General features: G+C 40.6%; 1 protein-coding gene across 1 annotated transcript in view; it reads right to left on the bottom strand.

Annotated features, from left to right (window-relative positions):
• The window catches only part of dchs1b (dachsous cadherin-related 1b), a 114,261-nt gene that overhangs the window by 8,821 nt on the left and 88,761 nt on the right, over window positions 1–16,679 (bottom strand). Inside the window, exons 5-14 of the mRNA XM_016237887.1 lie at window positions 15,648–15,884; window positions 13,218–14,264; window positions 12,436–12,623; window positions 12,106–12,202; window positions 11,747–11,904; window positions 8,870–9,719; window positions 3,701–3,940; window positions 2,271–2,396; window positions 1,524–1,733; window positions 435–1,301 (exon numbers count right to left, since the gene is read on the bottom strand). Of these exons, the coding sequence (XP_016093373.1) occupies window positions 435–1,301; window positions 1,524–1,733; window positions 2,271–2,396; window positions 3,701–3,940; window positions 8,870–9,719; window positions 11,747–11,904; window positions 12,106–12,202; window positions 12,436–12,623; window positions 13,218–14,264; window positions 15,648–15,884 (4,020 nt within the window). The remainder of the gene's footprint in view (window positions 1–434; window positions 1,302–1,523; window positions 1,734–2,270; window positions 2,397–3,700; window positions 3,941–8,869; window positions 9,720–11,746; window positions 11,905–12,105; window positions 12,203–12,435; window positions 12,624–13,217; window positions 14,265–15,647; window positions 15,885–16,679) is intronic.

Genomic DNA, 16,679 nt, shown 5'->3' with positions numbered 1-16,679 from the left:
ATTATATATATATATATATATATATATATATATATACACACACACACACATGTAATTATCTAAAATAGGTTGATTAACATTATTTTTTCCCAGTCATAAAGGTGCTTGGCTGTGATGACGTCAGCTAAAACAACAGCAAAAAAGATTTTATTTTAATGAATTATTACAACTATTCTATTTTGTAATAATAATATGACCAGAAACGTATTAAGAAAGTAAAATAATGCTGATGTTGACTTTAATCATCTTTTTTTCATCATTATTTAATTTTTTATATTGGGATTTCTTTTATGAAATTATAATATTATCAGTCCTTTTTTTCCATGAAATGGACTTCAAAGGAAAGAAATGTAGCTTTTTATAACAATAAAAATCTTCCAGGCTAATAGGACGCTAATTTTTAAAATAATTTTTACTGTAAATTCTCTGCTTACCTTTAGCTGCATTCTCCTGCATGCTAACATCTCTGGTGGTGCGAGAGAATCGAATGCCCTTGTAATCTTGCTCCTTCACATAGACGATCACCACCCCTAGAGAAGACTGGGGTGGACTGCCCTGGTCCATCGCCTCCACTATGAGGGTGCGCTGGGTTTGCGTCAGGGTCTGGAGCTTCTCGGTGGTCTGGATCTCCCCTGTTAGTGAGTTAATAGCAAATCCTCTAACAGGCATTGCAAACCGGTAGAACACTGACCCGTTGGCTCCGAAGTCCTTATCTTCTGCTCTCATGGTGGCCACCACCTGATGCGTGGACACACTTCCACTGGACACGTTGATAATCAGCGGGTCCTGGATGAAGAATGGTGCATTGTCGTTGACATCAAGGATGGTAACGGTCACCTGGGCTGTGGTGTTGCGGGGTGCGTCGGGCGACAGGTCAACCGCATACACTTGGAAGGTGTAAGAAGCTCTTTTCTCTCGGTCCAGAGGTGTTGCGGTAGTGATCCGCCCCGTGTCTGGATGTACTGTGAATGAACCTTTGGCCTCTTGACTAAGGAAGTATAAGATTTGGCCATTTTCACCTTCATCCACATCTGTGGCTGTTGCATCCAACACCAACAAACCTACAGCAACATCTTCTGAGACATCAACGGTGTAGCTACTGCTTCCAAACTTAGGGCTGTTGTCGTTTACATCAAGGACTGAGATCTCCACAGTGGCTGTGCTGCTCAGAGAGGGGCTCCCGTGATCTTGAACCACCACTTTCAAAGAATAACTCTTCTTCCGCTCTCGGTCCAGAGGTTTTGAGGTAGACAGAGCTCCAAAAAAACCATGAAGTCTAAAGTCACCATCTGGGTCACCAGCTAGAATTGCAACACACAGACACAACATTTGTTAACAATCAAGCAGATTGGATCTTCTTTTTATAAGAAACAAGCCTGCAATGTGAACAAAAACAGTAACATGCCTTGACCACATATAATTCAGTTTTAACATAAAGACTCTAAATCTGGTTTGTTATTCACTGTAGAAGCTCTTCTACATGTACCTCTATACATACAATCTAAATATCCAAAATGTTTTACCAGTGATCTTATATTCCAGTCGTCCACTCTCTCCAGTGTCCAGGTCTGTGGCTTTGAGGGTGAACAGCTCCACGGGCTCTTGGTTCTCAGGCACTTCCAGATTGTAATGCTGCTGCCCGAAAGCAGGAGCATTATCATTCTCATCCAGCACTGTGATGTGTACTTTAGCCGTGGCAAAGTTAGGGGGTATGCCTCCATCTTTTACATACACTATTGCAAAGACAAGATATTGTTAAGTTTAATAATATTAGAAATTATAATTAGAGAAAATAATATTTTAATAATAATATAACCATTTTCAGGCAAGTGTTGTTATTGTTAACCAAAACTAAAACTAAATGTTTTCGGTAATTTAAATAAAGCTGAAATAAAATAAATATAAATATAATATTATTTATATTATTAATATAAATATTAAAAGAAAAAACTGAAATGAAAAAAACAAACAAAAACAAAACATTTAATTCAGTTATTTGCCGAGGCAAATTTCAGATTTTTATTTAAGTGGAATCACTAAAATTACTAAAACTTAAATTAAAACTAAAATTAAATAAAAAATTATTTAACAAAAACTTTATTAAAAAAATAAAAGCACAGAACCAAACTACAAATGAACTAAAATTAAAATACATAAAATAAAAATAAATGCTAATTCAATATTAATAAATATTATAACAGTCAATAAATAATGCTAAAATAACACTGTTTCAGCCATATTATGTGCAGATCCTGACTGTGTTTATGTACCTGTTACAGTGTAGTGGTCCTGAAGCTCTCTATCTAGAACCTGAGTGACAGATATCACACCCGTCTCTGGATTAATTGTGAATCCATCCTCAGTCACACCACCGTAAGTCACCAAGCCATTAGTGCCTGCAACAAAAACAGAAATACATAATCAATAATGATCAGAATCGAATACTAGCAAACTGGCTACTGAATACTGCACAGCAAACACTGCACTTTACCAACTATTTTTGAGTTGAAAGTGAAACCTTTCAAACAGTTTTATACTACATTGTCCTTACTCATATGTTGCATATGAGTGGCATCTAGTTATTACAAATAAATTACATTTTTATAAAATGTATTATTATTTAAATAGTAATAATTTACCTAAATATATTATTTAACTTTTATTTAAATATTTTTGGGAATTTTTATTTAAAAATGCCTTTTGGCAGTCAGATCAAATAACAAGTCAAAAGAGAGATGTTAAAAATCATGGTTAATATTATTATTTAATGATAGTAATATTATTTCTAAATGATAGATCAAATCAGGTGCATTGCATTGTGGGACACGGTATTCAATCAAGTGGCAAATGTAGTAGGTAATACTGAAAATTAGCACAAAGTGCAGAGTAAATATACGAGTAGTCTGCCCTTCCTTTCTGAGTTAGAAGGTGTACAGGAAGTGAACAACCTGATGTGAATTAAAACAGAAGTAACATGTCATAAAATATCCAGGTTCAAACCTTTTCATCTTAGATTTAATACTGGTTTCATTAGTAGTTCATTTTGCTGATTCAGCCCCTGAGTCGTGGTCCACACAAGTGTTAAGTGTGGACCAAAGACATACGGGTGCCAGATTGCGTGCAAAGTCAGCAAGCTTTGGCATGAGCACCTGCTTACTCAATTAAAGCTTCCTGAAGAATGTCTTTACAATCTCTCCTTCATACTCTCTCACTGAGCCCAGGGGGCTGAGAATGAGTCCCACATACCCTCCACAGGAAGTGTTAAAAAAAAACACCGCAACACAACACAACTGCTTTAACCAGATGGCGAAGACACAGGTCATGAGTTTCTAAAAGGTTGGAATACCCCGAAATGCAGGTGATTCTTTTTAGAAGTAAAGGCACATTTAACACATGGATTACAGCAGGAATTAATCGACTATTCCTCACCGTGATCCTGGTCTGAGGCGGAGACCTTCAGTATGCTTGTTCCTGCTGGCTGGTTCTCTTTGATTTGGGCTTCAAATTCGCTGCGTTCAAACCATGGTGCTTCATCATTCACGTCAATCACCTGGATAGACAGCACCTGCGTGGTGGAATGCTGAGGTATCCCATGATCCTCAGCAAGGTTGGAATACCCCGAAATGCAGGTGATTCTTTTTAGAAGTAAAGGCACATTTAACACATGGATTACAGCAGGAATTAATCGACTATTCCTCACCGTGATCCCGGTCTGAGGCGGAGACCTTCAGTATGCTTGTTCCTGCTGGCTGGTTCTCTTTGATTTGGGCTTCAAATTCGCTGCGTTCAAACCATGGTGCTTCATCATTCACGTCAATCACCTGGATAGACAGCACCTGCGTGGTGGAATGCTGAGGTATCCCATGATCCTCAGCGACAATAGTGAGGTTGTAGCTCTCCTGTTCCTCACGATCCAGAGGTTTGAGGATGGAGAGAGAGCCTGGAGAAGAGGGGAAAAGAAAAACATCTGGTAATCTACTGCTGATGGCCTCCTGATCATTTGCCCTGTGGCTGGAGACGTGTGACCGAGGTCAGGAAGCTGTTCTGTTTTATACTATGCATATTTGTAATATTTCATTACGTACGCACATGCCAAACACTATCTTAAAGCTCTACATGAATATGGCTGGGCAAATCAGTTGCTCTGCTGAGGTTAGAAGTTAATTTGTGACTAAAATAGCCCACCACAACCAATACTGATGAGATTACTTTTAGAAAAAGTACTGTTGTAGTAACATATTGATGCTATACAGCATAATATTGAATGATACCATGATATTACTACAGTGCATATCTAAAAAAAAGTTAGCTAGTAGGTTAGCTTAGGCAGCTAGCTTAGGATGCCGTAACTACTGTACACCATTGTGTAAATAAAAAGCATTTTTTCTCCATTAATGGCCATGTAAAGGTAGTTGTTTTTTTCAGCAAGCAACATACATTTTTTTAAAGTAAATGTAATATAATATAATATGTTAATATTATATAAATATATACATGCATTTTTTTAAGTTTTAATATTAATATTTAAGATTTTTTAAGTTGTAATTTTTTCTCTATTTAGCTTTAAATTATTTTTATTTATTTTTTAGTAATTTAGTAGTTCAGCTTCAACATTTATTTATTATTTATACAGATTATTTATAATGTTTAATATAATAAAATAATACATGTGCCAGCTGAGAAATTGCCACTGAGAAGAATGGGTGCTACCGTTCTTTAAGCATATTGGAAGTTTTTGGTTTTATTTATCTGTATATTCATTCATTGCTTCAGGGGCTAATTCATCTTTGATGGTCCTATGTGAACATAAAACGTCTCTAGGTTACGTATGTAACCGTGGTTCCCCGAGGGAACGAGACGCTGCGTCGAGATCGCTTTGGGAACGCCCCTGCGTGACCGCGTTCTGAAGCACGTGTAAAATCAGTCCAATGGAGCAGCGAGACGTCACGAGCGGGGTGACGTGAGCGCCAGGAAGTATAAAAGCGCATACGGCAGAGCGCAAGTTAGCTTCGATGAAGTAGCGCCTGGAGGGATGCAGGGAGTATGGCAAAGAGACGCAGCGTCTCGTTCCCTCGGGGAACCACGGTTACATACGTAACCTAGAGACGTTCCCCTTCAGGAACTCGAGCTGCGTCGAGATCGCTTTGGGAATGATAATACCCACTGCGCCATACTACCAAGTGCCTGACTGTGTGTGTATCTTGCGAGCACATCACGAAGACACAACTTGGGAACCTGGGGTAGATGCCAGGTCTAGGTTGTAAAAGCGGACAAAAGTTGGGCAGTTGACTGGGTCCTGCAGTCGCTGTCCGCACCATGAAACGAAAAGTTTCCACTTCAAGACGTACTGTTTCCTAGTGGCGGGAGCTCTGGGCTGGAGCAAAGTCTCAACAACCTCAGTTGAGAGACCAGATGCTAGGAGCTGTGCCCCCTCAGGGGCCATGCCCACAGCTTCCATAACTTCGGGCCTGGCCAAATTCCCTCCAAGCGAGCTCCATCACCTTGGGGTGGAGCCTCCATCCCTCGGGCCTCAGTCCCTAAACACGACGACAAGGAGCCCCTAACATCGGGCCTTGAACCAGGAACCAACGTTTCTTCCACATGTCTAAGGCACGTAAGCATCGCCGCGTGACCTTGATCATGCGAAGCGGATTCCCCCTCGGAGAAAATCCCTTGATTCTGAGCCCCCACTGTAAGGGTCTCATGTACAGCAGACCAAAGGTATCACATTGGACGCTGCTGCCATCAGGTCCAACAGCCTTTGAAACTGTTTGACAGTGAGTGACTAGCCTTCTCTTACTCTCGTGACTGTCGTGAGGATTGACTCGATTCGAGCAGGAGACAGACGTACCTGCATCGAGGTTGAGTCCCACACCACGCCTAAATAAGTGGTTCTCTGTAGTGGAGAAAGAACACTCTTCTTTCAACCTTAAGCAAACCTTAGGAACTTCCAGTGTTGAGGGAGGATGGAAACATGGAAATAAGCGTCTTTGACATCTATCGTAACAAACCAGTCCTCGGACTGGATTTGAGATACTATCTGCTTGATAGTGAGCATCTTGAACCGAAGCCGTTTGATAGCGCGGTTCAGAAGACGGAGATCCAAGATCGGACGCAACCCCCCCATCCTTCTTCGGAACGATGAAGTAATGGCTGTAGCACCCGCACCCTCTCGAGAGGCGGAACACGTTCTATGGCCCCCTTCCTCAAGAGAGTATCTACTTCTTGTTCTATTACCAAAGCCTGCTCCGGGCCCACTAGTGTGAGGATGACCCCGCTGAAACGAGGAATCCGAGAACCGAACTGGATTCTGTAACCTTACTCTACAATCTGCAGGACCCATCAAACAATATTTTATTTTGGCGACTGCACAAATCACACCCCATAATCACTTTTAAGACCAGCGTCCTGTTTCTCGGCTGGCCAAACGATATTTTATTTTGGCGACTGCACGAATCACACCCCATAATCACTTTTAGGACGAGCGTCCTGTTTCTCGGCTGGCCAAACAATATTTTATTTTGGCGACTGCACAAATCACACCCCATAATCACTTTTAAGACCAGCGTCCTGTTTCTCGGCTGGCCAAACGATATTTTATTTTGGCGACTGCACGAATCACACCCCATAATCACTTTTAGGACGAGCGTCCTGTTTCTCGGCTGGCCAAACAATATTTTATTTTGGCGACTGCACAAATCACACCCCATAATCACTTTTAAGACCAGCGTCCTGTTTCTCGGCTGGCCAAACGATATTTTATTTTGGCGACTGCACGAATCACACCCCATAATTACTTTTAGGACGAGCGTCCTGTTTCTCGGCTGGCCAAACAATATTTTATTTTGGCGACTGCACAAATCACACCCCATAATCACTTTTAAGACCAGCGTCCTGTTTCTCGGCTGGCCAAACGATATTTTATTTTGGCGACTGCACGACCCATATACCTTATCATTCAGCCCCACGATGTTCTTTGAATAATTCGAGACTGTGGGGCTGTAATACGGGATGAGTACGGTTTCTCCCACGATCTTGGCACTCAGCATGGAGATCGGGAAAAACGGAAGGCCCCCGTCGTGAAGGCTGTGATCTGGATTCAGAACATGCTCGTCTAATTATTTTTAGGACGAGCGTCCTGTTTCTTGGCTGGCCAAACGATATTTTATTTTGGTGACTGCACGAATCACATCCACCTCCTCGGAGGAAGATAGATGAAGCATCTGGCTTTCTCTCTCTGGGGGGGGAAGAAACCGCAGCGTGGGCTTCCGAACACTGAGAGAGAGCCGCGGATCTAGCGGGTGAGGACCGAGAAAAGGACGAACCCGTCTCGGATCCCTCCGCTAAATCCTCCCGCGATCCCCACGACAACAGTCTACGCCGTGCCTCGGCAACAGCAGGACCGCTGCCAGCGGAATCGCGAGCCTGGCCACTCTCATCAAGTACAGCCAGGCGAGAGGCGAGAGCATACGCAGCGAGAGTAACTCGCAGTGATGACAATCAGCTCCTCGAAAGCTGACTGTGCATGCTCCGCTCCTAAACAAACAACACACAGATCATGTGTATCCCCCGCTGCCAGATAGTGTGGGCAGGGAGGCACACAACATCTGTAATGTCGTTTGCTCGCCATAGATATTAGTTTAGACTTTGATATATTCTTTTGAATGCTTGTGGACTGACAGACAACAGTAAATAGACTGACACATACACAGAGCGCTACTGAAGAGCAGAAGCTAACTTGCCCTCTGCCGGATGCGCTTTTATACTTCCTGGCACTCACGTCACCCTGCTCGTGACGTCTTGCTGCTCCATTGGACTGATTTTACACGTGCTTCAGAACGCGGTCACGCAGGGGCATTCCCAAAGCGATCTCAACGCAGCTCGAGTTCCTGAAGGGGAACTGCTCATACAACACAGAAGTCAAATACAATATCCATAACTACAGTCTGAAATTCATTTGAGCTGTATTCCTCCTCCGTTTTTTGCCTTAATTTAGCTCCTCCACTAAGGATAAGGAATAATAAGGAATTTGAGAATGAAGCTTTTTGCTGACTTTCTGGTATGAAGACCAAGGAAGAAAGCTGTTGTCATGATTCCATTTTGAACCTTTTTAGCTATACCTCTCTGCAATGCTGTCATGAACAAGACCCCAGGCGAGGGTAACATTCAGGATAAACACACCCCTGTGGTCGATATGGCAGCCTGACTGCTTGCTGACTGCGAAATATTATTGTGTCTTTGTGAAAAGTCTGTGTGTGGCCTCCTTTTTTTATTTATAGTCCACCAAACACACTCTAGTTTTAAACACATCATTGAGATGTTTGAGCTGGCTTCTGCTTCTGAATACGGTAGCTCTGGTTTTGTGCTTAACGTCCATCTCTAGACCTCCTACTTAAAGTGTCCAAAGAGTTTGAAGACTTTCTCCTCAGTGTCTGGCTAATATCAGCTGTGACTTTATTGTGTGCTTCAACCCAACTTTTATATACATAGTATATAGTATACACCTTATTTAGAACAGAAATGAAACACTGACCTACATCATAAACCATCTGACAATAATGGAAGGAAAATCGACTACAGCTGTTCAGTCGATTAGGTGACTTTGTCTATTTAATCTAATTTTGCGTGAGCTGTAAATGGTCGTATTCTTGGATAATGGGAGGAATTTCAAACTAATACATGCATATTTCCAACGGCAAATCAAGGAGGTGCGGTCGATGGGGCAAAATCAAAGTGCACTCCCATGAATAACCGTTCAAGTAAATGATCTGTTCTGCTAAATTACTTCTGGATTTGAGTGAATGGCCCATAATGCAGTGTGGTGTGAGAAAGAGCTATTTTTCAAATAGAGCAAAGTAATGATTCTTACCACTGTTCGGGCTGAGGCCGAACCGCCCTGCTGTGTTTCCTGACTGGATCCTATAGGACACTTGGCCATTTTCGCCCTGGTCCGCATCCCGAGCAATGACGTAAAGCAGGACAAAGCCCACCGGCTGGTCCTCCATCACACTAACAGCAGTCGGGGAGCTAAAGATCGGAGCGTTGTCGTTTTCATCGGTGACGAACACTCGTGCCGTCACCGATCCCCAGAGTCTCTGATTGGGGTCCGAGGCTGAATCCATTGCATGGACCACCAGGAACAGGCTGGAGGTCTCCTCATGGTCCAGCTCTCGGCACAGTTTTAAGACTCCTGTGACAGGATCAAGACTAAAGAGGTCTGGGATGTCAGGCCACCGCTGTTGGATAGAATAACGTATCTCGCTGTTGGGTCCACTGCCATCTTTATCAGTTGCCTGGAAGGTGTAAATGGAGGAACCAGCTTGTAGGTTCTCAGGAATAACAATAGTGACTGGATCTTCTGGAAACTCTGGTGCATGCTCATTACTATCCTGCACGTTGATTTCCAACTGAACCATGTGAGTGCTTGGATAGGCCTTGGAGAAATCGTCCACTTCGATCTGTAGAGTATACCGTGACCCTTTTTCATAATCCAGCTCTCTAGCCAAGTAAACATCTCCTGTGAGACGGTCAACCATAAAGGTTCCTTCATGATCTGTGCCTCCCACTACAAGGTAGGTCACCTGACCATTTAAGGTAATTTCACGCTGGTCATGTGCTCTAACTGAGCCAATAACAGAGCCTGGCTTGGCTCCCTCCACTGAGTTGAGGGTCATGGATAGGGTGTTGGGTTTTGGAGGAGTTCTTGTGGAGCCAATGACCTACAGATTGGGAACACCAAGATTTCAGAAGAAACATTAGTTACATTTTAAGCTCAACTTGTATATTTTACAATACACCTAATTGAACTATGTAACAAAAAGTGTCAGTAAAGACATTTATAATGTTAAGACAATTTCTATTTCAAATAAATGCTGAACTTTCCATTCATCAAAGAATTCAAAAAAACTTCCACAAAAATATTAAGCAGCACAACTGTTTTCGACATTGATAATAATAAGAAAGGTTTCTTGAGACCAAATCAGGATATTAGAATGATTTCTGAAGGATCATGTGACACTGAAGACTGGAGTAAACTCAGCTTTGCCATTACAGGAATAACACTGTAAAAAAAATTCAATAAAAAACAGCTCTTTTGAATTATAACAACATTTCACAATGTTACTGTTTTACTGTATTTTTATAAATGCAGCCTTGGTTACCATAAAAGACTTCTTTCAATGCTGAAAGAATAAAATGGAGTGAACCTGTCTGCCAACATTAAAGGCCTGTGATATCATTTCCTAAGTTCCTGAAGTACAGTAAAAGCTGGAAAATGGTTGACAGGTGAAGCCTTTCATACTAATATCCCCATGTAAAAACAAAACACTACACACATACCGGATCACAGGAAGGAAAGCAACAGAAGGATTGACGCTGATCCATTTCTTGGCTCTCTTTTAGGTGCAAAGTACACTGGACTTTCAAAATGAAGCTGGCATTACTGATGGTATGTAAAATATTATCTTGAGATTGCTACGGTGCAAGGTTCTGTGGAGCGAGCATATCGGCGTTAGCGCTACCGAGGCTTGCAGCTTTCCGTTTGATCATGGGGAACCACAGCTGGGCCTCATCAGAGCCATCTGGGAACACTTGATTCAAAGGTGCATTCTCCCTCTGTCTCTCTCTCTCACTCCACTGCTCCCTCACTCTCATCTTCCCCATACAAACAGGGAGAACAGAAATCGCATGCAACTGCACACTCTACAATTAGCTGCCAACTCCCTTTTTGAAATCACATCTGTAAAAGTATTAAAGATGTTTTGCTACAAAAGAGAACTGGCAAGAATCATTCTGCAGAGAACAAACTCTTTAGAATACAAATTATTTTACGTTGGAATAAAAAGCCATGAAAATTATCCTATTGTCAAGGATATAGTTTGAAATGTCTGATTCACGCAGTTCCAAGCTGAGTTTTGGGATTAATACAGGGTTTTGTGTTACAGTATCTTCCTCTGGAACAGGAAATAATCCTGGGAGTTTTGAGGTGTTTGTGTTTGCATAGACAGGAGCTGGCCTCTGGGTCACAGCTCATTTTCCTGCTTGAATAATGATACCACAGCTCAGGGGACTGTAAGTATGATGATAGTTTGGCACAGTGAAAGACGATTGTCCATACTGGTGCTCATGCAGCAAGATTTAAAAATGTTGGCAGATTATCTAAAAAAAAAAATTAATTAAGGGTAGTCTTATGACTTGAAGCAACCAGCCAAAACATGCTTAAAACACTCCAGGCACCTTGGCAACCACACACAACACTTCTCAGAAAGATTTGCAAAGGCAGAAAATAAAATAAAATAAAATAATAAAATTCTAATTAAAAAATAAATAAATAAAATTAAATAATGACAAAAGCACATAACAAAATGACTTCAACTAAAATTACATGAAATTACAAAAAAAAAAAATTAAACTAATATAATAACATTGTTAGTTTTTGATAAACTAAACTAAACTAAAATAAAATAAAATAATGACTGCTTGATGCTACACAAATATGGTTAAATGTGAGCTATTGGCATCGCTTTGACTTTTTTCCATTTTAGTTTTTAACTATATAGACTCTAAAAGGGAGCAATTATGAAGGAGAGGGAGTTAGTGGCATGTCGGAAGCCAGATTTAAACCTGCATCTCCTGCATGAGCACCAAAGTCCAACATGTACCCTCACCACTAGATCACGGGTCTGACATACTTACCTTGATTCTAACATTGAAAGTGATGTTTTAAAAAGTGCCTGGATAGTCTCACCTGTATAAGTAAGGCAGTTGAAGAGCTCTGTGATGGAGCTCCACGGTCCGTGGCAGTGACGGTGAAGCTGTACTCTGCCTTTTCAGCTCGCCTCAGGGGGGAAGAGGAGCACAGCTCTCCAGTGTTTGGGTTCAAGGAGAAACGTTCCGCTCTGGAGCCTTAAAAAGCAAGGCCAAATGAAAGCATAAATATAGACATATATGGTAGTATAATTATCTGTACAATACATCACACTAGGCACAAAGATAACTGTAAGGACATATGTTTACGTTTTACAGGCTTACCATTTTGCAATAACATCCTCTGGCAATAAGAAGACCCAAAACCCAAAATATGAAATATTCTAGACTTTTACTTACCTGATAATGAGTAAAAAATAGTGCCATTCTCTCCCTCATCTGAGTCTTTGGCGTGTAGAGTTCCTAATAAAGAACCGGCAGGAAGACCCTCCTGAACCTGGAAAACATCAAGCAAGTTTTAAACAACACAGTCTGGCTGCTTATAGTCAATACAAACAATTTCAAGAGTGGGAACAAATCCAAGGTCACAAACAATTTTTGAAAGATATTATGTACAGGCGTAATGATGTTTTTATGATGTGTAAACTGTGTTTTAATAAACACAAGCACCTATGATATGACACACTGATTTAAGGCTTTAAATATAGTGTGTGCCGGTCTGTTTCTTGCCTGAATGAGAATCTCCCTGCCAGGCTGTGTGTGGCTGAACGCTGGCGCATTGTCGTTCTCATCCAGCACCGTGATATGGGCTGTTCCGGTGGCACTACGTGGAGGGGTACCACTGTCCTGAACCACCATGATAAGCTGATAACTAGACTGTTGCTCGCGGTCTAGAGCCGCTCTGGTACTGATTTCACCTAAACGTGAAATGTTTAAGTTAGTCAGAATACTCAGTCTAGAATGCTGCAAATGATTTTCAGTGTAGTTATTATCAACTAAAACTATTTAAAAAATAATTTTCGTTTATTGAAATAAAATTGAAATAAATTATGAAAATTAGAAATTTGGCCTTGGCCAAATAAAACTGAACTAAAATTAAGTTTAAGTACTATAATTACTAAAACCGAAATAAAAATAAATGTAATCTAAATAGAAATACTAAAAAAAAAAAAAAAATTTATTAAAATAATAATAATAATAAAAATGACCAAAATACTGAAAATACAAAAATAATATATAATTTATAATATTCATAAATACTTATAAGGGTATACAGTATATAAATAATACTAAAATAACAGTTGATGAAGAGTCAAAAGTTTAGAGGCTAGAGAGGGATTTTCAACCATGCCCAGAATGAAATAAAATAAAATAAAATAAAAACAAAACAAAAAACTAAATAAAACACTGTTTCTTTCTGCTTTCTAAAACTGGAATCTTTTCTGTTGGAGATAATAATTATTATTTGTTATTAATAACAAATGTTTTTGCAGGTTTGTGTTCCAGCTCACCAGTTTGGGAATTGATTTGGAAGTAGCGGTCCGTGTGGAGTAATCTGTATGTAAGGCGGCTGTTGAGACCAGCGTCGCGGTCGGTAGCAGACACCCTCCCGAAACCAGTTCCCGCAGGCAAGTTCTCTCTCACTGCCAAGAACACCCTCTCCTGAGAGAAACGAGGAGAATTATCATTTTCATCAGTGACGGAAACTCTCACTGTTGCGCTGCCGGTCTTCCCCATCTGGCTGCTTCCAGAAGTGGCAAGCACAGTTAACAGGTAAATATCCTTGGCTTCACGGTCCAAAGCACTCTTAACAAACAGCCATCCGCTGTCCGGGGCAATCCCAAAGCCCGCCGTGTCCCCATCAGGCCGGAGCCGATATGCCAGTGTGGAAGATGGTGTGGAGCCTTTGGATGACCCTCCATTTCCGTTGGGATCTCTATTGAGCGCCCGGACCTGTAAGAAGTTGGTGTTGAGTGGTGTGTTCTCCTTCAGCTCCACACGGTAGGTCATCGTGTCAAACAGAGGACCCTGGCTGTTCTCTGCCTGGATGTGAACCACCAGGCTGAACGTAGCGCTGAGCTGAGGTACGCCACTGTCTTTTGCGATCACTTGGAGGTCATAGCGAGGTACGCTGTCGTACGACAAACTCCCAATTAGCCGGATTTCCCCACTGCTGCGCTCCATGCCAAACGTGCGCTGCCCTCCAGCCGTCATCAGGTCAAAGCTCAGCTGTCCGTTAGGACCGGAGTCGCGGTCTTCGGCCTGCACGCGGTACACCACAGTACCCATTTTTGTGGCTTCTGGTAGGAGCAAAGACTCAGATGATGACGGGAAAAATATGGGGGTGTTATCGTTCACATCTGCAATGGTGACTCGAACGCGAGTCTCTCCAAAAGCTGGAGGGGAACCGCTGCGCGCTTGAATTTCCAAGTCGAAAAAGGGTCGTGACTCATGGTCCAGAGGAAGGCTTGTTCTGAGCGCTCCAGTTTCTGGATCGACCATGAAATAACTATCTGGATCCCCAGCAGAGATAGTGTAGGTGACATCCTTAGAGACTCCTGGAGCGAGAAAGAGATGGGATAAGATATATAAGCAGTGATTTAGCAGATGATTTAATCTAAAGTGACTTTCTAAACTTATTACAAGGACAGTTTTCTTGGAGAAACTTAAGGAAACAATGGTGATGATTCATGGATCATCCCTTGAGTGATTCAAACCTGCAACTTTTTGGTTACAAACGCAGATTTTTAATTATGCTCATCAAGGCAGCATTTATTTGATCAAACATCTTGTGAAATGTTATAACTTAAAATAACTGCTTTCTATTCTAATATATTTAAAAATGTAATTCATTCTTGTGTTGGATTTTCAGCATCATTACTTCAGTCTTCAGTGTTACGTGATCCTTCAGAAATCATTCTAATATGCTGATTTGCTGCTCAAGAAACATTTCTTATTATTATAAATGTTGAAAACAGTTGTGCTGCTTAATATTTTTGTGAAAACTGCTATACATTTTTCAAGATTCTTTGATGAATAGCTCAAAAAACTGCATTTATTTGAAATAGAAACTTTTTGTAACAATGCATTGTAAAAGTCTTTAATGCATCCTTGCAGAATGAAATAGTATTCATTTCTTTAAAAAAATAAAATCAGACTATATTGAATAAATATCAGGTATTGGTTACTTAATTGTACATGCCTATTTCCACTATTTTCACATTTCCCCAATTGTTACTTACTTGTTCCCCAATTATTAAGTTAAGTTAAAAATACTGTAATAACACCGTTAAATGTAATCTTTTGCAAATCTCAAAATTAACATACATTTTTCATACTGTACATTATAGTGGCGTGATGCCTAAATTCACTTTAAAATTCACATTTAAAATGACTTTTAGTTTTTAGTGTTTTATTTCAAATTTATTTAGATAAAATACAATGAAATTTAAATACTGGCAATTTATAAGTCATCAGCTATACGTGAATCATGCTTTACATTATCAGCTTATCACTATCAGCCAGAATTGTAATATCAGTGCATCCCTAGTACAGACAGGTACATCCTATAGAATTCCCCATCATTTTTCATTAAACATCCCAACATATGCCAGTGCTATCAGAAAATATACATCAACAAATAATAATTTCCAGCAACATGAGGTAGAGTGGAATCTGTGATGGATGTGACTGTTTAATAAAGTTCACGCTGCAGCTGCTGCTCTATTTGCACAACTGGCTCAGCGAGAGTGAAAATATTCCCCATCGGCTTTTCAGCACCCCTGACTGTCTCACAGACACCAATTCATGCTTCAGAGAGCCACAGCAGTGAGGTTAGCAGAGCTATGTGAAAGTATGCAGCAGCACATGGCTACTTATACCTAATATAATGGTAATTCTAGTAAGAAGATGTAACATGGAAATAAATAGCTGAAACTAACCATTCCTGCCGCTGGCCCTCACTACGCCAACCTCGGTACCCCGGAGCACGTCCTCAGACACCGTGAAGAAGTACTGCGCCTGCTCGAACACCGGAGGCGCCACTGAGCCGGCCACAACGCTGATGTTCACTCTGGCATTGACAGGTGCTGTGAGACCGCCTCCGTCCCGTGCTGTGATCACCATGGTGATGACGGAGTTGGCCTTTCCATGCAGCGTGCGTGACAGCGAGATCACACCTAACAGGAAAAAAATGGAATTAAACAAGATATATGATTAGGCCTGAAGACACTGAGAACTACATATGAGGATACGGATGAGCAAATTTGCTCAGCCTTTTTTCAAGCTGACAACAGTTTATTGGAATTAAAAAAATGTAATTGTGTTCCTTGAAGAAAGTCATAAAAGTTTTTCAAAGTCACACAAAATTTACATTTTGAGGTGAATTATTACCTAAATATAAAAGTTAATTTATGTATACAGACAGACAGACAGACAGATAGACAGATAGAGAGATAGATAGATAGATAGATAGATAGATAGATAGATAGATAGATAGATAGATAGATAGATAGATAGATAGATAGATAGATAGATAGATAGATAGATAGATAGAAAATAAAAATAAAATATCTAACATTAAAATAAAATATATAAAATTATGTTTAAAATAAATGGTATAAAATATATAAACATAAATAAAACATAATTTTTTTACAACTTTTTCGGCTAGATGACAAGTCAACATTTCTCAATTTCATTAAGTTAAACTTGATGTATTAAAACAACAAACTAAAATAAAAAATTAATAAAAACTATATACACTATACATCAGAGCATGTGAGCGGAGCGGAGTGGTAATATTTCCTTAAGAGCGCAGAGCGCCTTTCTGAAGATTCCACTCCGCTCGCTCAATACGCTCAGTGCCACTCGCTCAACCCAGAGTGCCATTTGGTGATTTGCTTGTTCGAGATCGAGAATCTGTAGAGATCGAGAATAGTAGAGCAGTTATGGAGTTCAGATATTGTTTCAAC

The sequence above is a fragment of the Sinocyclocheilus grahami genome, unplaced genomic scaffold, assembly GCF_001515645.1.
Source record: "Sinocyclocheilus grahami isolate Dianchi unplaced genomic scaffold, SAMN03320097.WGS_v1.1 scaffold526.1, whole genome shotgun sequence".
Taxonomy (NCBI): Eukaryota; Metazoa; Chordata; class Actinopteri; order Cypriniformes; family Cyprinidae; genus Sinocyclocheilus; species Sinocyclocheilus grahami.
Note: the sequence above shows the minus strand (reverse complement) of the source record. Positions and strands in the feature narration are given on the sequence as shown.